Genomic DNA, 23,090 nt, shown 5'->3' on the forward strand with positions numbered 1-23,090 from the left:
TAAGAACTATTACACATATCTTAAGAACTATTACACATATCTTAATTACCATAACACATATCTTAAGAACTATTACACATATCTTATTATTGCACATATCTTAAGAACTATTACACTTATCTTAAGAACTATTACACATATCTTAAGAACTATTGCACATATCTTAAGAACTATTGCACATATCTTAAGAACTATTACACATATCTTAATAACTATTACACATATCTTAATAACTATTGCACATATCTTAAGAACTATTACACATATCTTAAGAACTATTACACATATCTTAATAACTATTACACATATCTTAATAACTATAACACATATCTTAAGAACTATGACACATATCTTAAGAACTATTACACATATCTTAAGAACTATTACACATATCTTAAGAACTATTACACATATCTTAATAATTATTACACATATCTTAATAACTATTGCACATATCTTAATTACCATAACACATATCTTAAGAACTATTACACATATCTTATTATTGCACATATCTTAAGAACTATTACACTTATCTTAAGAACTATTACACATATCTTAAGAACTATTGCACATATCTTAAGAACTATTGCACATATCTTAAGAACTATTACACATAACTTAATAACTATTACACATATCTATAACAATTGCACAATATAGCCTGTATCATAAAATAATGAAAAAACAAATCTCCTATGTTTCAAGCTGAAGAGGGAGTGTAGGGGGACCCATAAGAGAAGCGAAGCTTGTAATACTATAGGTCCCTTGAAATAACTTACTTAAAAATATACAAGAAAGTGTGACGAAAGAATGAGGAAGGGAGCGAGATGAGGATAATGTGCAGTTCGAAAAACGAGGGGTCCAACTGAGATTATAGTTGGAAAAGAGATAGATAGGGAGAAAGAAATTAGAGCAGATACTTATAAGAGAGAAGGAAAGTAAAGAAGAAAAAGAGAGAGGATCACAAAGTCTTACATGAATTCAAACCATTACGCGTATATAAGCTGCATCATATTATGGGAATATCAAAAAAAAAATATTCAAAGAAATATACAAATAACATTTCCAATAATAACTCACTTGACATTTTTTTTAAAGATTTTTTTAGAGTGAAGTCTAAATGAATATAATATAGAACATTTTTCAGAGTAGGTTCAAGTGAATTCCAAAATTTGGGTCCATGATTGTACATAAAGGTATGAATTGCTGATACTGTTCTTACACGCGGCAAATTATAGAGGTTTGACTGTCTTGTAGGATATGTATGATATTGTTAATTTTTGGAAAAACTAGAACTGAATATTTGTGGTAAATCTTTTGTATCCAGTTGAAACATAAATTGACCAAGTTGAAGTAAATATATATCAAAAACCCTTCAAAATATTATTTTTATAAAATAATTTGTAAGTATGTGCAAAGATTCCAGCGTTGTTTTTAATTCGAAGTGCCTTTTTTGCAATAAAAGAATTCTATAAATTTGTGTTTTTGAGGAATTTCCCCATTCAATGATTCCGTATTTTACATAAGGGAGTACGAGTGTAGAGTAAAGCATTTTCAGAGTGTTCGGTGGAAAAAAATATTTGACTTTATTGATTATTCCAATATTTCTAGAAATAAATTTTCTCAAATTGTCAATATGAATCGTCCAAGAAAGTGTATGGTAAATAATGAGGCCTAGGAATCGTGTAGAATACAATACACTTCCAATATTCTTGCATTATCAAAGATTTTGTAACCAGGAAGGGAGGGTAAAATATTACTGAAAAACATTTTTTTTTCAAATTGGAAATTCAATGAAAGCTTATTTGCTTGAATCCAGTGTGTCACTTTGTTTTCAATTCATCAATGTAACGTTATTATCAACTCAGTATCGTCTTATTACTTAGGAAAATGTTTGAGTCATCTGCAAACATGATGAAGATCATCTGAAGATCGATGGAAATCATTGATAAAGACTGTGAACAATAGGAGCCCAAGGATCGAGCCTTGGGGTACCCCACATGAAAAAGGATTGTTATTGATAGATATATTAATGATGCCGGGGCGTCACTAAAATGGGATGGCTGTGTGACCCAACCTGGTTAACTCTTATCATGCCACAGGGCTATTCCACATTGTGCCAAGCCCCAAATCCCTCCGCGCCAAGTTTATTTTGAGATAATCTGATTAACGCGATGGTTCTATGAATAGCGCGTGCAAAATACACAGCACAGTCCAATGAGCATGAACAATAACTGCTATTACGAACGCGTGCAAGCATGCACAAGGCACTGAAGCAATGGCCCTCTCTCGCATGTACAAAGCACTATGACGTAGCGTGCATGCAGCCTTATGGCAGGCTTTGAGTTAAAGGATGCCTATTTGTAGACAAATTTTGAATTATTGCAATATATCATCGTCTGCAAATAAAACAAAACCGTTTTTTAGCCATGTCAGCAAGGTTACAATCTGAGGACTTTGATTTTAGGTTTTTTTCTCTCAAATACTTCAACTTTTGCGCAAATGTTCTCTGCTCCTGCATGCATAATTTTTATAACAAATAATGATAACAATGATAATAAAATAACAATAATAATAAAAATGGTTAAAATGATGATACTAATAATGATAATAATGATAATCACCATCATCATCATCATCATCATCATCAAAGTGCATAACCAGAAACAAAAATTAGGTCTGGCATACGCCCCATGTGACACTTTCTATGCCGAAAATTATCTCTTGCGGGTTATTATTTTCATGAATTATTTTGATGCATGGTATATTTCCTAAGATAACGACACTCAGATAATGACACTCTTGATTAAATTGAGCTGAAATTATTCATTTTCCTTGCAGTATTACACGCCACCCCAAAGGCCGCCATGCGTGCATATTTCAGTCTAATGGCAAACTGCCCTAAAATAATTATATTCAGCACACAAATATAAAAGAACTGCAACTAGCAAAGTGCTCTGAACATATCTGTCACCAAGTAATGCATTAGATGAGAGTGGTTGCTATGTATCGTTGATGCTGACATAGAGTGATGATCAGGGACCCGTTTCACAAAGCCTTTTTTCAATGACAAATGACAAAAACCAGTGACAAATCTGCTGATATCCAATCAGAAGCAAGGATTTCAGTAGCTTATAACAAAACTGTCATTTGTCACTGATGACTAGTTTTGTGAAACGTCGCCCTGATCACTAATTACTTGTAAGTGATCAAATCAGAGGAGTAGCTAGCGATATTCGTTACGTATTTTTATTTATTTAATTTGTTTAAGTATGCAAAAAATGAATTCGTCCTTCTTTTTTTTTTTTTCTTGAAAATATCAAAGCTTACATCTAAAAATATTCAACAAAAATACCACAATTAAACCAATTTACCTTTTAAGTATGCACAAAATGGATTCGTCTTTTTTTTTTAGCTTGGAAATATCAAAGCTTACATCTAAACATATTCAACAAAGTGATTCATGATCTGATCAATAATTACTTGTAAGTGATCAAATCAGAGGAGTAGCTAGCGATATTCGTTACGTATTTTTATTAACAGTTAACAACGAAACTATTCATTCATACCCTTATCAAGTTTTGTAATTTGTTTAAGTATGCACAAAATGGATTCGTCCTTTGTTTTTGTTTCTTGGAAATATCAAAGCTTACATCTAAAAATATTCAACAAAGTGATTCATTAGATGAGAGTGGTTGCAATGTATCGTCGATGTTGACATAGAGTGATGATCTGATCAATAATTACTTGTAAGTGATTAAATCAGAGGAGTAGCTAGTGATGTTCGTTACCTATTATTATTTACAGTTAACAACGAAACTGTGGCTGCAGCAACGTCGATAATAAATCAAAAGTCTTAACAAAGGCTTCTACGGGAATTCATAGCTTTAATTGGAGTAATCATTTCGTTCCAATTCATTCCGTACCAGTACATTCCGTGAAAACTGTGGATAAATCACAGATAAAGAATCATAAATACAAGTACATCATAGCATCATCAATACAGCAATAAACACAGTCTCTTCGAGAAACTTATAAAATAATGTACATTGTGTCATGATCTTCATAATTCATTAAAATAACCCCAGTTCCTATTCTAGTCTATCTGCATTATGACTTTACATAAGTACAAACTCACACTACAAGTGTCACAACTAGACAAACTATAGCTTGGTTAAACAATTAACTAGACAATAATAAATTCCAAATCTCTACTTAGTGCTTCAGCACTCTCAAAATATATCTTCAAATTATTAGCAGTATCTTTATCGTCATAAACCTTAATATAAAGTCATATGTACATATATCATAACAGCATGGGCTTGCATGTCTTACATTACATTACATATACATCAACATCTCTCAGTATGAAGTTCAAAATACAAACACTAATTTACACTTTATGTTTCGACAATTCATAGAAATACATTCAATATATAACAAAACTAACCTCTTTGCCTGACTTAATGACAACCTTAGGACTGAAATCTCTTTGATGCTCTGGCTAAGAGGGGATTCTTGTACCTCAACACAACCATGTTTGTGTAGCCTTCTGAGTGTTCAATATCAAGTGAATATCAATAGATGGCGCTATACTAGACACCTTGCCTGAGGAAGTGCTATTACAAATATATAAAGTATTCATGTCATGCATCAATAGTACAAGAAATAAATGACTTGGGTGATAAAGTAATTAAGTGCAACTGTCACAACAGAAACTATTCATACCCTTATCAAGTTTTGTAATTTGCTTATATATGCACAAAATGGATTCGTCCTTTTTTGTTGTTTCTTGGAAATATCAAAGCTTACATCTAAAAATATTCAATAAAGACCACAATTAAACCAATCTACCTTTCATTCTTGAGTTAATAAAATGTAGGTTCCATGGATACTGTAGAGAGAGAGAGAGAAGAATTACTATACGTATGAAGGTAACCTCGTAAGCTAGGTTTGGTTTTTCAATTCAAAATGTATTTGTCTTTCCTTTTCTACCAAACTTTTTTTTCTCATAGTAACAAAATACTAATAAAAAGATACAAATCAGATACGTAATATCATTAATGATTCTGAAAAGCGATTAGTAACACAAGGAAGAAGGCGCAAATCCCGTTAAACAAAATATTTTGTCATACCTGTGTAAAACAACATTAGAAAAAACGTTGTTGCCCATGAAATTGAATTTTTTTTTTCTCTGAACTCATTTCATGAAATGATTTTGACAATATTTGTTTTACTCTTGGACGATAAAGTTTGTATATATTCTAATTTCAAAAAACTTTGATGATCAAGCTTAATAGCCAAACCCTATTAAATAAATATAAATAATTGTCAGAAGCTCCCCCCCCCCCCCCTGTATATCGAGTCCGGAGGCATATCTATTATAGGGTGAAGCTGGCATATGCCCACTTTAATTAAATTAATTGAAACTCCGATAGGTCTACAGCAAGAGGATCTTCCTAGGCACATCATTTACCCCAGTCCACTGTCTGTACTGTTTCTTTATATTCGTATGTCTTGGTGACATGCGCGCCACCTCACATAATAGCTATGTACAACAGAATTTATTGAAATTGTGATTTACTGCTGTGTTTTCTGACAAACAAAAAAAAAGAACAGTATAAGGGGTAATGTTGGTGGGCCAGCATGAAAACATATTATGTGGCTAAAAAAATAAATTTTGTGCAGTTTTAGGTTGTATTGTTTTGAAAGGGTCTCTTAAAAAATATAATTTTACACCTTCTTATTTTATAATACTTTAATCAAATTTCTCATTTAGATTATTTGAACTTTCTGACCCTTCCAAGAACTCAACCATCCCTTTCAGTAACCAAAGAGAGCAATTTAGGCTAGAGAAGGGCACTTTTGCCCCCTCGAAAATGGATATTTCGCCCCTGGCGGGATACTTTACCACATTGGGCAATTTCGGCTCTAGAAGGACACTCTTGCCCCTTGAAAAAGTTTTTTTTTTCAAGCTTGTTGACTGCATATTTTTCGGGTCACGGTTAACAACTATAGCTCCTCGGGGATCTCGAGACTGCTCTATGCCAGTTTCGTGATCCCCTTGGGCAAAAGTTTTAACCGTGCTCCTCAAAGCAGTCAATATTATTTTGTATAATAGCGCCGGTATATCCGCCAGCTCAAGAGTTCATGGCGCTATAGCTCGCTTCAAAAACTTACATCAGTTGAATTTCATACTTAGCCTACTTGGTTGCCCAAGGTATTTGCAATTGAAAACAATATTAAATAGTTCCAATTTAACATTGAAAATGCATGCTACATAGTCTCAAAGTTCAGACACTGTTTTTACGCATTACCACAGACAATGGGTTGTGCCTGAAATGATCAGTTTTGTGGACCACGTTGCTTCCTAGCACAAGCCCAACGATCAAGGAGCAGATAACGTTGAAAATTCCGACGAAAGTGTTTGTTGGTGGCAGCGTAGATGAAGGGATTTATCATAGAGTTACCCCACACGAGAGAATTTGTGACGTCCCAAGTGAGGAAGGAAACGCAGTCGTAGCGACATATTGCAAACATTACATTAGTCACTTGGACAGGCAGACAGCAGAACAGGAAACATCCCACAAGAATGCCAAGGACCACAGCGGCTTTTCGATGTCTGGCAAATGTACGTTCCTTCGAACCCGACCCGTTGGCTTGTGGAGCATTGTTGGACACGTTTTCTTTCGGCAGGGCCTCGGTAGGCTCGGTGTCAGCATTTGCAGAAGTGTTAGATGAATCGGCCAGAGTACCTTGTTCCTCAAGACATGACCCTGCTGAGGGTTTGCACATGTCTTGACGTGGGGATTCCCCGTCGTTAGCTCGCTTGATGGCACAAGGAGATAGCCCGTACGCAGGACTCTGCCCTACGATACCGTTGGATCTTCGTTTAATGTTGGTATAGACAGCAACATTCAAGACGACGATGATTGTAAGAGGAATGAAGAAATATAACACGTTCACGAACAGTGTCGTAGCAAGACTGGAGGTAAATTCCAATTCACAGTCTTTCTCATAATCCACCTTGTACTGCCCAGTAATAGGACTCCACGCGAACGCCAGTAGGGTAAACCAAACGAAGACCACTGCCCAAGTAACGCAGACGATGAGCCCGATTCGCTTCTTGGTCTGAAACGTCTGATACTGCAGTCCCATGGTCACGAGACAGTACCGGTCCCAGCTTATCAAGACCATGGTTAGAATGGACATCATACCCACAGTGTAGTCAACGACCAACCATATCTTACAAAGGACCTCACCAAACGGCCAGTAGTCTTTGATGAGCCATGTGAGGTTGAAGGGCCACATGAGGGCGCCCACCGTCAGGTCTGTGATTGCAAGGTTCAGGATAAGAAGGTTGGCCACCCTGGCCCTGATGTTCTGATCTCGAAAGTACGCAACAATCACCATAATGTTGCCAACGATAGTCACAGCGCATATTACAGAGACAATCAGTGGCACTATAGCGAGCCAGGCCGTTGAGTTAGGGTATTCGTAATTGTCACCGTAAGAAAAAGTGATACTTGCGTTTAATTCCATTGTGGATATTTATACGATCGAATGGCATATAATAATATGATGAAGCTCCTTCAGTAAGTCATTTCCTTCATAATCATAATTTTATCATCCAGTTTTTCATCCTAAATGAAGAAAAGCAGAGCTAGGAAGCTTTCACAAAATGTTTCGTCAGAAGAAATTATTGCGTTTAATTCCAGTGATGAAACACGACCCATTGATTGATAATCATTCTGATGATGAACTTCTTTCAGAACATTCTTCTGTTGCACAGCTAGGATCTATTTCTAATTCTGAAAGAATATGAGCCAGTTTTCTACCTACATAAAGAAACACACTTCCAGAACCCGGAGATGGACTTCACAAACGTTTAATTCGCTTGAAGAAAAGATAATTGCGTTTTCCATTGCTGAATAAAAACGCTACCAAAAGATTATTCCGACGATAAAGTTATTCGGGACGTTATGCTTCCTAATCAATTATCTCTAGATGGTTTTAGACCTATCAGCCAGTTTCTTTACCCTACTTGAATTGCAGAACGAGAATGCTTTCACAAAATATGCTTCGCCTGAGCACCGGTTGGAGTGATACTTTCTTTCCATTGATGAAATACGACCGAATGATAGATATCTTGATGTCGATGATAAACTTTCTTTCAGAACATTATGCTTTCATAGTCATATTTATGTTTTAAAGTTGTCAGCCAGCTTTCCACCTATATAAGGATCAAAATGGCTTCAAAGCAAAAATGCCTCGCCTGAGGAAATGATACTTGCTTGGCGTTTTCCATTGATGCAATACGTATTGCAATTCTGACGATACCATAAAGTTCCTTCAGGACGTCATTTATCCTTGAATGATTCATATTCAATTAAAAACGTATATACTCCTCCCTAACAAAACGCAAATCAAGAAAGATTTTACAACAAAATATTGGCGAATGTTGCCTCAACAGTTGCAAGATGTGTTCTTGTCAGCGGCCTGTGGACGATATGAGCGCGAAATTGATTGAACTCTGAAAGCGTTTTACATTTGTTTTGCCTTGGTACATACTATGTTACATATCTCACTGATCTGTATGCACATTTTCAAGTACTTGTCAATAGAGGGCGAACCGGTCTCTCCCTCAACGTGCATAGTTGAGCTCAAGTTTTGAAGCTGTATACGAAACTGCTTCGCGGTCGCTTTCATGCATAGAATTCCGAACTTCAACATGGGATGATAATTCCAATACATTATAATGGAGTCATAGACTATCTATGAGTTGATTAAATGGTAACATATGAAATGAAGCATGTACTTCTCTAGTCTTCTTACGATCGTGTCTTTCTCTCACTCTCACCATGCCCGCTCTCTTTCTCACTTGAATTTATTTTACTCACAATTTCTTTTCCACGTTATTTCTCCATTTCATGTTCAACTAAGTAATTGTTAAAGTAACTAACACCTTGCGGAACACATCAGGTCACTTCACTCTTCTTTTTAACGTCGAATTCTACGAACGGGAGTAAACCGTACTCACAAACTATTAAAAGTTCGTTACGTTGGTAAAGAGTTTTGAAGAAAGGGTGCTACCAGCATTCATTAACGATCACGAATTTGTAGTAGCGTTTACACTAATGGACAGACATAACTTTTATCATCTTCTTTCTCTTTCCGTTTTGTTTAATTTCATTCTGGCCATTTCCCCCCGACCAAACGTTTAACATACACTTCTAGACAGGTGGGTTTCTTTCAGTCTATTCGCTGTGCGACTATCACCCAACAAACACGTACTTACCCCTAATAATAAAAAGTAATATATTTCAAATTTATTTTCAAGTTTATTCATCTATTTTCACACATCTCAAACAATTCTTAACACAATAAGTGCAGAACATCATACAATTGAAAACACAAGTATAAATGTTACATATAATAAATTCTTAATAACTATTACACATATCTTAATAACTATTGCACAATATAGCCTGTATCATCAAATAATTATAAATTAAAAAACCTTCTTTGTTTCAAGCTGAAGAGGGAGTGTAGGGGGACCCATAAGAGAAGCGAAGCTTGTAATACTATAGGTCCCCTCAAATAAATTACTTACAAAAATACAAGAAAGTGTGACGAAAGAAAGAGAGAGAGAAGGAAAGAATGAGGAAGGAAGCGAAATGAGGATAATTTGCAGTTAGAAAAACGAGTGGTCCAACTAAGATTATAGTTGGAAAAATAGATAGATAGGGAAAAAGAAATTAGAGAAGATACTTATAAGAGAGAGGAAAGTAAAGAAGAAAAAGAGAAAGAATCACAAACTCTTACATGAATGAAAACCATTTCGCGTTATACAAGCTACATCATATTATGCGAATATCACAACAAATACTCAAAGCAATATACAAATAGCACTTCCAACATTAACTCATTTGATATTGTTTTAAAAGAATGCTTTCGAGTGAAATCTAAATGAATATAATGTAGAACATTTTTCAGAGTAGGTTCAAGTGAATTCCAAAATTTGGGTCCATTGTACATAAAGGTATGAATTGCTGATACTGTTTTTACACGCGGTAAATGATAGAGGTTTGACTGTCTTGTAGGATATGTATGATATTGTTCATTTTATATACATATAAACATATATATATATATATATCTGTAAAGCGCTTTGAGAGGGCCTTCGGTCCTGAAAAGCGCTATATAAGAACTAGCTATTGTTATTATTATTATTATTTTAGGAAAACCTAGAATTAAATATTTGTGGTACATCTTTTGTATCCAGTTGAAACATAAATTGACCAAGTTGAAGTAAATATACATCAAAAACCTTCAAAATAATATTTTTATAAAATAATTTGTAAGTATGTGCAAAGAATCCAGCGTTGTTTATAATTCGAAGTGTCCTTTTTTGCAATAAAAGAATTCTATCAATTTGTGTTTTTTGATGAATTTTTCCATTCAATAATAATAACAAGTTTAGAGTAAAGCATTATCAGAATGTTCGATGGAAAATAATATTTCGTTTTATTGATTATTCCAATATTCTAGGAATAAATTTTCTCAAATTGTCAATATGAATCGTCCAAGAAAGTTTATGGTAAATAATGAGGCCTAGGAATCGTGTAAAATACACTTCCAATATTCTTACATTATCAAAGATTTTTTAACCAGGAAGGGATGGTAAAATATTACTGAAAAACATAAAATAATTTTTTTGGAAATTCTATGAAAGCTTATTTGCTTGAATCCAGTGTTTTACTTTTTTCAATTCATCAGTTACGTACGTAATTATCAACTCAGTAGCGTCTTATTACTTAGGAAAATGTTTGAGTCATCCGCAAACAGGATGAACGAAGATTATCTGAAGATCGATGGAAATCATTGATACAGACTGTGAACAATATGGGCCCGAGGATCGACCCTTGGGGTACCCTACATGAAAAAAAGAATTGTTATTGATAGATATATTAATGATGCCGGGGCGTCACTAAAATGGGGTGGCTGTGTGACCCAACCTGGTTAACTGTTATAATGCCACAGGGTAATCCCCATTGTGCCAAGCCCCAAATCCCTCCGCGCCAAGTTTATTTTGAGATAATCTGCGTTAAACGCGATGTATCTATGATAGCGCGTGAAAAATACACAGCACAGTCCAATGAGCATGAACAATAACTGCTATTACGAACGCGTGCAAGCATGCACAAGGAACTGAAGCAATGGCCCACTCTCGCAGGGGCGTACGCAGGATTTTTTCAAGGGGGGGGGGGGGGGGGGTTTAAAATATTTTGCTCCCGAAAATTTGAAAATCGCGCCGGCCGAAAAGTCGCTCAGTGGGGGGGGGGGGGGGGGGGGGGGGGGGGGGGGGGGGGGGGGGGACACTTTTTTTTTTTTTTTTTGGAGGTCAAAAAGAAATCGCAACGACTCAGTCAGCTGAAAAGTCGCTCAGTGGTGGTGGGGGGGGGGGGGGGGGGGGGGGTAAGCGGACATTTTTTTTTTTTTTTGGTGTCTCGAAATTTTAAAATTGACATTTTATTCGGGGGGGGGGGGGGGGGTAAGGTCACCTTATTTAGGTTTGCCGTGGGTATAATTTTTTTTTTTTTTTTTTTTGTTAATAATAAAAAAAAAAAAATCAAAGGGGGGGGGGGGTTTAGGTTTTTTAGGTTTTGGGGGGTTTACATACATAAAAATACCAAAGGGGGGGTTGAACCCCCACCCAACCCCCCCCCCCCTGCGTACACCCCTGCACTCTCGCATGTACAAAGCACTATGACGTTAGCGTGCATGCATCCTTATGGCAGGCTATGAGTTAAAGGATGCCTATTTGTAGACAAATTTTGAATTATTGCAATATACTATCTTCTGCAAATAAAACAAAACCTGACACGTTTTTTTAGCCATATCAGCAAGGTTACAATCTGAGGACTTTGATTTTCCTTTTCTTTTCTCGAACATTTCAACATGTGCGCAAATGTTCTGCTCCTGCATGCATCATTTTTTAATAATAATAATGATAATAATGGTAATGAAGATCATACTTATAATTATAATAATGATACTCATTATCATCATCATCACATCAGGCCTAAGAGAAATGTTGTACTGCCCTTTGCGACCGACCCCAAAATTTTGACATCTACGGTCGGCTTTAGAGAAAAAATATTGAAGCATTAAAAACCGCTAATTATAAGCCCAAAGAGGAAGGGAAAAAAAAGAAGAAAAGGTTTGAAAAAAAAAGATTTCCGACCGACCGACCCGTGTTTTGGCACCTAAAGCGGAATACAACATTTTCTCCTCTTCCTCATCATCATCATCATCAAAATGCATAATCAGAAACAAAAATTAGGTCTGGCACACGCCCCATGTGACACTTTCTATGTCGACAATTAGCTCTGGTTGGTTATTAATTTTTATGAATTATTTTGATGCATGGTATATTTCCTAAGATAATGACACTCAGATAATGACACTCTTCATTAAATTGAGCTGAAATTATTTATTTTTCTTGCACTATTACACGCCACCCCCAAAGGCCGCCATGCATACATATTTCAGTCTAACGGCAAACTGCACTCAAATAATTATATTCAGCACACAAAAAAATAAAAGAACTGCAACTAGCAAAGTGCTCTGAACATGTCTGTCTCAAGGTGATTCATTAGATGAGAGTGGTTGCTATGTATCGTTGATGCTGACATAGAGTGATGATCAGGGACCGTTTCACAAAGCCTTTTTTCAATGACAAATTACAAAACTCAGTGACAAATCTGTTGACAGCCAATCAGAAGCAAGGATTTCAGTAGCTTATAACAAAACTGTCATTTGTCACTGATGACAAGTTTTGTGAAACGCCCCCCTGATCAATAATTACTTGTAAGTGAACAAATCAGAGGAGTAGCTAGCGATGTTCGTTACGTATTTTTATTTACAGTTAACAACGAAACTATTCATTCATACCCTTTTAAGTTTTGTAATGTGTTTATATATATATATATATGCAAAAAAGGGATTCGTCCTTTTTTTTTTCTTTTCTTGGAAATATCAAAGCCTACATCTATATTCAAAAATTCAAAAATATTCAACGAAGACGACAATTAAACCAATCTACCTTTCATTCTTGAGTTAATAAAATGTAGGTTCCATTTATACTGTATAGAGAGAGAAAGAGAGAGAGAGAGAGAGAGAGAAGAGAGAAGAATTACTATACATATGAAGGCACCCTCGTAAGCTAGGTTAGGTTTTTCAATTCAAAATTAACATTTTTTCTTTTCTACCAAGCTTTTTGTTTCTCATAGTAACAAAATACAGTCAAACCTGCTTTAGTGACCACCTGTCTACAATGACCACCTGTCTACAAAGGCCACATTTGTTGTTCCCTTGCAAATGGTTTCTCATTGAATCATGTACTAAAGGAGCCTGTCTTCAAAGACCACCTGTCTACAAAGGCCACTTTTTGTGTTTCCCTTGGGCGGTCACTATAGGCAGGTTTGACTGTACTATTAAAAAGAGCATATACGTAATATCATTAATGAGTCTGAAAAGCTATTAGTAGAACAAGGAAGAAGGCGCAAATCCCATTTAACAAAAGATTGTGTCATACCTGTGTAAAAAAAACATTAGAAAATACGTTGTTGCCCATGAAATTAAAATATTCTTTTCTCTGAACTCATTTCATGAAATGATTTTGACAATATTTGTTTTACTCTTGAACGATAAATTTTGTACATATTCGAATTTCTAAAAACTTTGATGTTCAATCTAAATAGCCAAACCCTATTAAAGGCACACTGCCATACTTGTAGCTACTTGCTCCCTCTATATAGAAAACTTCCCCAATCGGTGCCTGTTGGTCCCCCTGATCCTCTTTTTCTTATGTTAAATGAGAGCTGAGTTAATGAGATAGCCACCTGTCACAGTGACCTCGATGGCTCGCTGTGTGGTCTAATCCCTTCTTGCCCAGTAGTGGTGACGGTCTTTAAATAAAATAGTATATGAATGTGTGTGTATATCGAGTCCGGAGGCATACTATTATAGGGTGAAGCTGGCATATGCCCACTTTATTAAATTAATGAAACTCCGATAGGTCTACAGCAAGAGGATCTTCCTAGGCACATCATTTACCCCAGTCCACTGTCTGTACTGTTTCTTTATATTCGTATGTCTTGGTGACATGCGGGCCACCTCACACAATAGGTATGCACAACAGAATTCATTGAAATTGTGATTTAATGCTGTGTTTCTCACAACAAAAAACGAAGAACAGTATAAGGGGGTCATGTTGGTCGGCCACCATGAAAACATATTATGTGGCTAAGAAATGAATTTTGTGCAGTTTTAGGTTGTATTGTTTTGAAAGGGTCTCTTTAAAAAAAAAATTTTTACACGTTCTTATCTTATAATACTTTAATCAAATTTCTCAATTAGATTATTTGAACTTTCTGACCCTTCCAAGAACTCAACCATCCCTTTAAATAACTTAAGAGAGCAATTTAGGCTAGAGAAGGGCACTTTTGCCCTCTTGATAATGAATATTTCGCCCCTGACGGGGTACTTTACCACATTGGGCAATTTCGGCTCTAGAATGACACTCTTGCCCCTTGAAGAACATTGTCTTTTCCCCTTAAAGCATTTTTTTTTGCATTGAACTAAAGCGATATTGGCTCGATAATGGCTCTGGGAATATTTCGAACATGAATGGGCACTTTCCTCTCTATAGAAGAACACTTTACGCCACTCGAACATGGTAATGTCATCCCTGACGGGCCACTTTAAAAACCGAATGGGGCAATTTTGGTTCTAGAAGGGCACCTATGACTTTCGTTCCCTAGAGGCTTAAAATGCATGTTTCCCCGATGCAACACTCGAGGTAACCAAAATCATTCATAATATTGTCCATGACCATGTTCACATTCATAAGATCTAAAAATGAATTGTACAAAATTAACACAGCGGAAAAAAACACCACACTAGATAATAGACACTTGACAGTGATGGCAACTAATTTTTAGAAGGGTACTTTGCCCCTCGATAAGGACAATTTTGCCCCCTTGAAGAAATTAGAATTTCGCCGCTGACTGGCCACTTTTAGTAACGCAATATTGCAATTTTTGCCCTCGAAGGGCACTTTTGCCCCCCCCCCCCATAAGTAGGAATTTATCTGCTCTAGAAAAGCACTTTCAACCCTGGAGTGTAGAATTGCATGTTGCCAAAACGGAACACTTCCGGTAACCAGATTCATTCATTATTGTTCATGTTTACACTCATAACATGTAATATGAATCGTTAAAAATTTGTCGCAAAAAACAAAGTGACATTATGCCTCTTTCAGCTTCAACCACCACTGGAAGAAGGGGGGGGGGAATCGTATTTCCTTGTGCCCCAACTTAAAAGCCAGGCCCCAATGTCGCTTTGCTCCCTCGCCGGGTCACTGAAAAGTATGCCATCAAATTTCAAACACCCCCTTTTTAAAAAATTCTGCGTATGCCACTGACCACATCTAAGATTTTAGTAACTTATCACTCGATTCATTTTGCAAGCCTTACCAAAACTTGATCAGACCAAATATCAAGTAAGGTTCAAGATAAAAGAATCAAGTTTATGTCCCTACTAAAACATGTAGAACAACAGATGTTCATAATATAACAATCGAAGAGATGCACCTTTTGATCTTTCCCCAAAAAACATTCAACTTTAAATCTACATGCTATGGATGTAGACAAAATCATATTCAAGGTATTTAAATTGCAGCTACCGGTAGAGAGGCCGCACTTAAGAAATGAAGAATGGATACTCGCAGTTAGGACACGCGCAGTGCTCTTTGACGAGTAAATTTCCTTCGACTCTTTGAATACTTTAACAGGCATATTTTTTTTAAATTTCTTTTCTGGTTTATAAAACAAACAAGCTTGTTGACTGTTTATTTTTCCGGCCACGGTTAACAACTGTAGCTCCTCGGGGATCTCGAGACTGCTCTATGCCAGTTTCGTGATCCCCTTGTGCAATAGATTTAACCGTGCTCCTCAAAGCAGTCTATATTATTTTGTATAATAGCGCCGGTACATCCGCCAGCTCAAGAGTTCATGGCGCTATAGCTCGCTTCAAAATCTTACATCAGTTGAACTTCATACTTAGCCTACTTGGTTGCCCAAGGTATTTGCAATTGAAAATAATATTAAATAGTTCCAATTTAACATTGAAAATGCATTCTACATAGTCTCAAAGTTCAGACACTCTCTTTACGTACTACGACAGACAAGTGGTTGTGCCTGAAATGATCAGTATTATGAACCACGTTGCTTCCTAGCACAAGGCCAACGATCAAGGAGCAGATAACGTCGAAAATTACAACGAAAGTGTTTGTTGGTGACAGCGTAGATGAAGGGATTTATCATGGAGTTAACCCACACGAATGAATTTGTGACGTTCAAAGTGAGGAAGGAAACGCAGTCCTTGCCACATATTGCAAACTTGACACTAGTCACTTGGACAGGCAGCAAGCAGACCAGGAAACATCCCACAAGAATGCCAAGGACCACAGCGGCTTTCCGGTGTCTGGCAAATGTACGTTCCTTCGGACCCGACCCGTTGGATTGTGGAGCATTTTTGGACACGTTTTCTTTCGGCAGGGCCTCGGTAGGCTCAGTGTCAGCATTTGCAGAAGTGTTAGATGAATCGGCCAGAGTGTCTTGGTCCTTAAGACATGGCCCTGCTGAGGGTTTGCACATGTCTTGATGTGGGGATTCCCCGTCGTTAGCTTGCGTCGTGGCTCGAGTAGGTAGTCCGTCCGCAGGACTCGGCCCTACGATACCCTTGGATCTCCGTTTAATGTTGGTGTAGACAGCAACATTCAAGACGACGATGATTGTGAGAGGAATGTAGAAATATAACACGTTCAAGATCAGTGTCATAGCAAGACTGGACGTAAATTCCAATTCACAGTCTTTCTCATAATCCACCTTGTACTGCCTAGTTATAGGACTCCACGCGAACGCCAGTAGGGTAAACCAAACGAAGACCACTGCCCAAGTAACGCAGACGATTAGCCTGATTCGCTTCTTGGTCTGAAACGTCTGATACTTCAGTCCCATGGTCACGAGACAGTACCGATCCCAGCTGATCAAGACCATGGTTAGAACAGACATCGTTGTCACCGTGTAGTCAACGACCAACCATATCTTACAAAAGACCTCACGGAACGGCCAGTAGTCTTTGATGAGCCATGTGAGATTGAAGGGCCAGATGAGGGCGCCCACCGTCAGGTCTGTGATTGCAAGGTTCAGGATAAGAAGGTTGGCCACCCTGGCCCGGATGCTCTGATCTCGAAAGTACGCAACAATCACCATAATGTTGCCGACGACAGTCACAGCACTTATTACAGAGACAATTAGTGGCACTATAGCGAACCAGGCTGTTGAGTTAGGGTATTCGTAATTGTCACCGTAAGAATAACTGTCGTTTCTTAAAAAACTCATACTTGCGTTTAATTCCATTGTTGATTATTACGTTCGAATGGCATATAATCTGATGATAAAGCTCCTTCAGTACGTCATGCTTTTATAATCATAATTTCATCAGCCATTTTTCCACCCTAAATGAAGAAACGCAGAGAGAGGAAGCATTCACAAGGGGTTTCGCCATAAGAAATGATTGCGATTAATTCACGTGCTGAAACACGACCGAATGATGAACGTCTTTCAGGACATTCTTCTGTTGCACAGTTATAGAATCTTTTTCTAATTCTGAATCAATATGAGCCAGTTTTCCACCTACATAAAGAAACGCACTTCCAGAACCTGGAGATGGACTTCACAAACGTTTAATTCGCCTACAGAAAAGATAATTGCGTTTTCCTTTGCTGAATAAAACGCTACTGAAAGATTTTTTCGACGATAAAGAATCTCGGGACGTTATGCTTTCATTAAAATTATCTTTAGATGGTTGTAGACCTATCATCCAGTTTCTTAAGCCTACTTGAACCGCAGAACGAGAATGCTTCCACAAAATATGCTTCGCCTGAGCACCGGTTGGAGGAATAATACTTTCATTCCATTGATGAAATACGACCGAATGATAAATATCTTGATGATAAACTTTCTTTCAGAACATTATGCTTACAAAGTCATATTTATGTTTTAAATTTATCAGCCAGCTTTCCACCTATATAAGGATGAAAATGGCTTCAAAGCACAAATGCCTCGCCTGATGAGGAGATGATACTTGCTTGGCGTTTTCTATTGATGCAATACGTATTGTAATTCTGACGATACCATAAAATTCCTTCAGGACATTATTTACCCTTTAATGATTCATATTCAATTAAAAACGTATATACTCCTCGCTGCCAAAACACAAATCAAGAAAGATTTTACAACAAAGCATTGGCGAATGATGCCTCAACAGTTGCAAGATGTGTTCTTGTCAGCGACCTGCGGACGATATGAGCGCTAAATTGATTGAACTCTGAAAGCGCTTTACATTTTTTGCCTTGCACATTGAATGAGCAGTTCAGAAGCATGCTCAGTATTTGTGACCGAGGCTTAAACTTCGTGCACTTGGCCTTGCACTAACACACTCGCAACAGTGCATTTGTATAATCACCATGTTTCCTGTCTGCAAACGTACGTTTAGGGAAGTACTTATTTTTCAGGACACACTAGTGCTCTGCTAATGACCATGTCTACACCGTGGTGTACTGACTGGGGGGGGGGGGGGCTTGGGGCAGTTGAACCTCCAAATAAAATTCAAACGTGGTTTATTTTTTTCTAATTCGATACCAGTGATTTACAAATGTGGCTGATTTTGACACGTGCCCCTTTTCCTTTCTAATAAGTACCATATTCCCTTCGGATAAGTGCCCTTTTACTTTTTTATATGAGCCCCTCATTAAAAATGCCCTTTTGACATCTGATTAAAGCCCCTTTAAATGTGCCCTTCTTCTCCAACAAGTTCCCCATTTCCATTCTCACAAGTGCCTCTTTTCATTTCTGTTGAGAGTCCCTTTTCAGGTGCAAGAAGTGCCGTTTTCACCTCTGATAGCTCTGATAATTGCCTTTTATACTTTGGAAAGAGCCCTTTTTCTTTTCTAATTACTGTCTATTTCCCTTTCGATAAATGCCTACTTTTCCTTTCTCCATAACATGCACTTCAAGGCGACTTTAAATTATAGAGCCCATTTTTCTCTAATTTTGCTCGCTCGCATTTATCGTTGTTATAATTATGTTACTTATAACAGAACTTTCCAGTCTTTGTTCATTAGATTGTGCTAAATACTCATTAGGTTTTTGTTTGTCTTCTTTACAAGATGTAATTTTTTGCACTGGGACCTCACAAATCTTAACATTTTTGCTCGCTCGCTTCGGACACTCGAAAAATAACATTCAGACCAACACACCTAACTGCAAAGTATGACAGAAGCAAATATTGATATGATCCCTGATAGTAATCACAATCATGACGATGTAGGGGTATAAACCAATGTCAAAACATGGTGTAGGTTTTGTTGATGTTTCCCTTCGTAGGCGCCCCTTTTTGTAGAAAGTGCTCTTTTGGGGTGGTGCCCTCTCCCTAGTTGGGAAGACGCTCCACCGCCAATGCATTATGCTACTTGGTGGTGAAAAGGATTTAATTCTGACCCCCAAAACGTTGTTGCTGATTATGCCACTGTATGTCTACTTATTGACTCATTCTTTCACTAATATGTCAGTCTAACGATGCTGTAAGATGCATTTTTTAAAGATTTTATTTTATTTCCTTCCTCATAAAATTCAAATTGCAAGAAATTAGTTTAGTAGGGTATACAAAGCAAGATCTTCGATACAAGACACTCATGCATTACATCAATCAACGAACAATGAACATAAATAAATCTCAAATTATACATGATTGTACATCTTTTCTTTCATAAAACAGTTTATAATCAAAACAACCATAGAGGAAGGTGTGTATATGTATTGAACAAAAGAATTACTGCCCTCTATATTGTTTTGAATTTAGGGTTAGGGTAAGGGTAATATACCAGTTTGTATGACGTCCTGTTAATGAAACGTTTAGGGTTATATAGATGTCCTGTTTATACAAAATGTAGGGTTATATGTATATATACATAGGTATGTATATTTAAGTGAACGATGCAAGGGAGCGGGAGATGGGGTGGCTTTGTGACCCATCCTGGTTAAAATATTCATATCTGTGACAAATGTCAAATTCCTACGTTATAACAATGCAATGTTATAACGTAGGAATTTGATATTAATATTTGTAGACGATACATCGTCTGCAAATATTAATTATTTTAAAGAAATGACAGGTATTTTAGCCATGTCGGCAAATCTAATGACTTTGTTTTTACTTTTCTACCAACAATCTTATTTGTGCGCAAAAATAACATTTTAATAATAATAACAAGAATCATCATCATCATAATAGGATAAGACTGATTGCTTTTCATCGACGACGGGAGTGACCAATTAATCAGAGTATAGATAGGCAATATTAGTTATGTATTTATATATACAGTTAACAACGAAATTATTCATACCCTTACCATAGAACATATTAATAATAATGAAAAATAATCATCATCATCATATCCTCCAAAAATATAAAGTCTGGTATACGCCTCTGTGACACACTCTATGCCGAAAATTAGCTCTAGCGAGTCAATATTGTCATGAATTATTCTCATGCATGGCATATTTTTCCAAGATGAGACATTTAGTCTCGATTAAATTGAGCTGAAAGCATAACTCTTCCTTGCACTACTACAAGCCCCTTTGACACTTTCTATGCCGACAATATAGCTCTAGCGGGTCATTATTTTCATGAATTATTCTCATGCATAGCATATTTTTCCAAGATGAGACATTTAATCTTGATTAAATTGAGCTGAATTTTCCTTGCACTATTGATAAACCATCCCAAAGGACGCCATGAATACATGTTTCAATCTACTGGCAAATGGCCCTCAAATAATTATCTTCAGCACACAAAAATAAAGAACTGCAAGCAGCAAAGTGCTCTGAACATGTCTGTCGCCAAGTAATGTTAGATGAAACTGATTGCTTTTCATAAACAACGTGAGTGATCTATTAATCAGACTAGGTCGTATAGAAAGTAGGCCATGTTCGTTGCGTATTTATATATACAGTTAACAACTAAATTATGTATACCCTTGTGAGTTTTGTAATTTGTTCAGTATGCGAAACAAAACGAGTTGTCCCTATTTATGCTTCTTGGAAATATCAAAGCTTACATCTATTTATAAAAAAAAATCAACAAATTAACCCAATTCTACCAATCTACCTTCCATTCTGAGTAAGAAAAACACAAAAAGCATTGAATATGCAAGGGCTATGAATATGTGAAATATAGGTCCCATGAAAAACTGTATATTAGGTAGAGAGAGAGAGAGAGATCATTACACTACAGCAAGAGGAACTGCTCATGTACAACATTTACCCTAGTCAACTGTATTGTTTCTTTGTATTCGTACACCTTGGTAACATGTCCGCCCCCGCAAACACTAGCTATGTATAACATAATTTATTGAAATATTAATTTATGTATTCATGTCTTATTTATCAAGCAAAGTAGATCATTCAATTGCTCTACAATGACGCAACGTATGCTGCAACATACAAAATACATTAAAGATAAAGGTGAGTTTTGGTTTTTTTTAAAAGAAGAAAATGAATTCTCACAGAATCAAACGAAACTTACACTGAATGTTCAAGATTACTTATAAATGTTATTTTTTGCCAAACAATTTTTGTAGAAAATGTATACTGGCTGAGTAATGAGCATAGAAAGATTGGGAAATCAAGGTTAGTAGCCCCGACACCATTTGTGTAGTCCCATATACATCTTTCTGTGTATAGTGCTTGTTACTTTACCAAGACTGGGCCAAATTTATTATGATTTTGATGACTCCAGAACTTTGCAGTGCACACCAATAATTACATGCTAAATGATCAACTTTTTCTGATCCATTCCACACCTTTTCTTTCACAGTGCAATCGGATGACCAGAACTCATCTTTATCTTTAACAACAACAATACCAACAATTACAACAAACGAAAATAATGTTTGACATAAAATACTAGAAAATATAAATATACAAATAATAAGTGACATATTTAAACAATAACATTGCCAGAGTTGCAAAAGTAAGGAATAACGCGCGAATAGGGGAGGGGGGGATATGTGAATTCGTAGGGAGTGGGGTGAGTGCGCGCACGAACTTAAAGGTAATACAAAGTTTTGGGAAATTTGGAAAATTGGGTGGATAGTGATTCTTTACAATTTTGATATATTTGGATGCCACTGTGGATGTCTTATAAGCACTGGAAAATTTAGCACCTAAAAGTACAATTCTGATTTCGAGAAAAATTGAATATAACAATTTACCGGTGCTCCCGGTAAATTTTGATAAATATTAAAAAGCGCCTATACGGTCGTACAGTGGTAGCTGCGACCATGAAAATCTCAGAATATGTAGTTGTGATATATGATTTCCCGACGGGAATAGCTAATCGGTCGATTTTAGTCAAGAAACATTGTTTTAAAGCTTAATTAATATCCTGACCTTGAGAGGGAGCTATACAACATAAAGAGTTTATTATTTACAATTTCATAACTTTAGACTCGATTTCAACCGCGACAACGATCACTGAATATTGTAGGATCGCATATGCTTCCAATATTTTCATTTGAAAAAGACCGGAATCAGGGCCCGGTTTCATAAAACCTGTTATACAAAACGAATGCTAAATAGTATGAAAAATTTGCTCTTAGCCAATCAAATGCCACGATTTCAGTAGCTTATAATAGTTATTGTAACTCGTCATTGATAACAAAATATATAAAAAAATATTTACCAGGGTCCAGTCAACATTTACCCCTATCCGTCTTGGAGGGACTTTACCCCTCCTGTTAATTAATATTTGGATACGCAACTACAGAGCCCAAAATTCACAAAGGAGGTTTGGAGACAAACTTCGGTTTTATGTGCGTCATATGACGCGTTTTGGCGCGTTTCAGACCAAGGTTTGTCTGAACCTTGGTCTAAAACGCATCGAAACGCGTTCAC

At 36.6% G+C, this 23,090-nt stretch overlaps 2 protein-coding genes across 2 annotated transcripts; both read right to left on the bottom strand.

The window, feature by feature from the left end:
• Positions 1–6,348: 6,348 nt before the first annotated feature.
• On the bottom strand, positions 6,349–7,545 carry LOC577867 (histamine H1 receptor-like). The gene has a single exon (XM_778072.3). The coding sequence runs from the start codon at positions 7,543–7,545 to the stop codon at positions 6,349–6,351; it is 1,197 nt and encodes a 398-aa protein (XP_783165.3).
• Positions 7,546–16,283: 8,738 nt separating this feature from the next.
• On the bottom strand, positions 16,284–17,345 carry LOC100894068 (5-hydroxytryptamine receptor 1D-like). The gene has a single exon (XM_030988225.1). It carries the CDS (start codon positions 17,343–17,345, stop codon positions 16,284–16,286), a length of 1,062 nt encoding a protein of 353 aa, XP_030844085.1.
• Positions 17,346–23,090: the final 5,745 nt, after the last annotated feature.

This window comes from Strongylocentrotus purpuratus, unplaced genomic scaffold (assembly GCF_000002235.5).
Source record: "Strongylocentrotus purpuratus isolate Spur 01 unplaced genomic scaffold, Spur_5.0 spur5_scaffold_17, whole genome shotgun sequence".
NCBI classification, from domain to species: Eukaryota; Metazoa; Echinodermata; class Echinoidea; order Camarodonta; family Strongylocentrotidae; genus Strongylocentrotus; species Strongylocentrotus purpuratus.

What these genes read in the sequence shown, in the direction of transcription:
- LOC577867 (XM_778072.3), bottom strand. Translation starts at nt 7,545, where the DNA reads ATGGAATTAAACGCAAGTATCACTTTTTCTTACGGTGACAATTACGAA.
- LOC100894068 (XM_030988225.1), bottom strand. Translation starts at nt 17,345, where the DNA reads ATGGTGATTGTTGCGTACTTTCGAGATCAGAGCATCCGGGCCAGGGTG.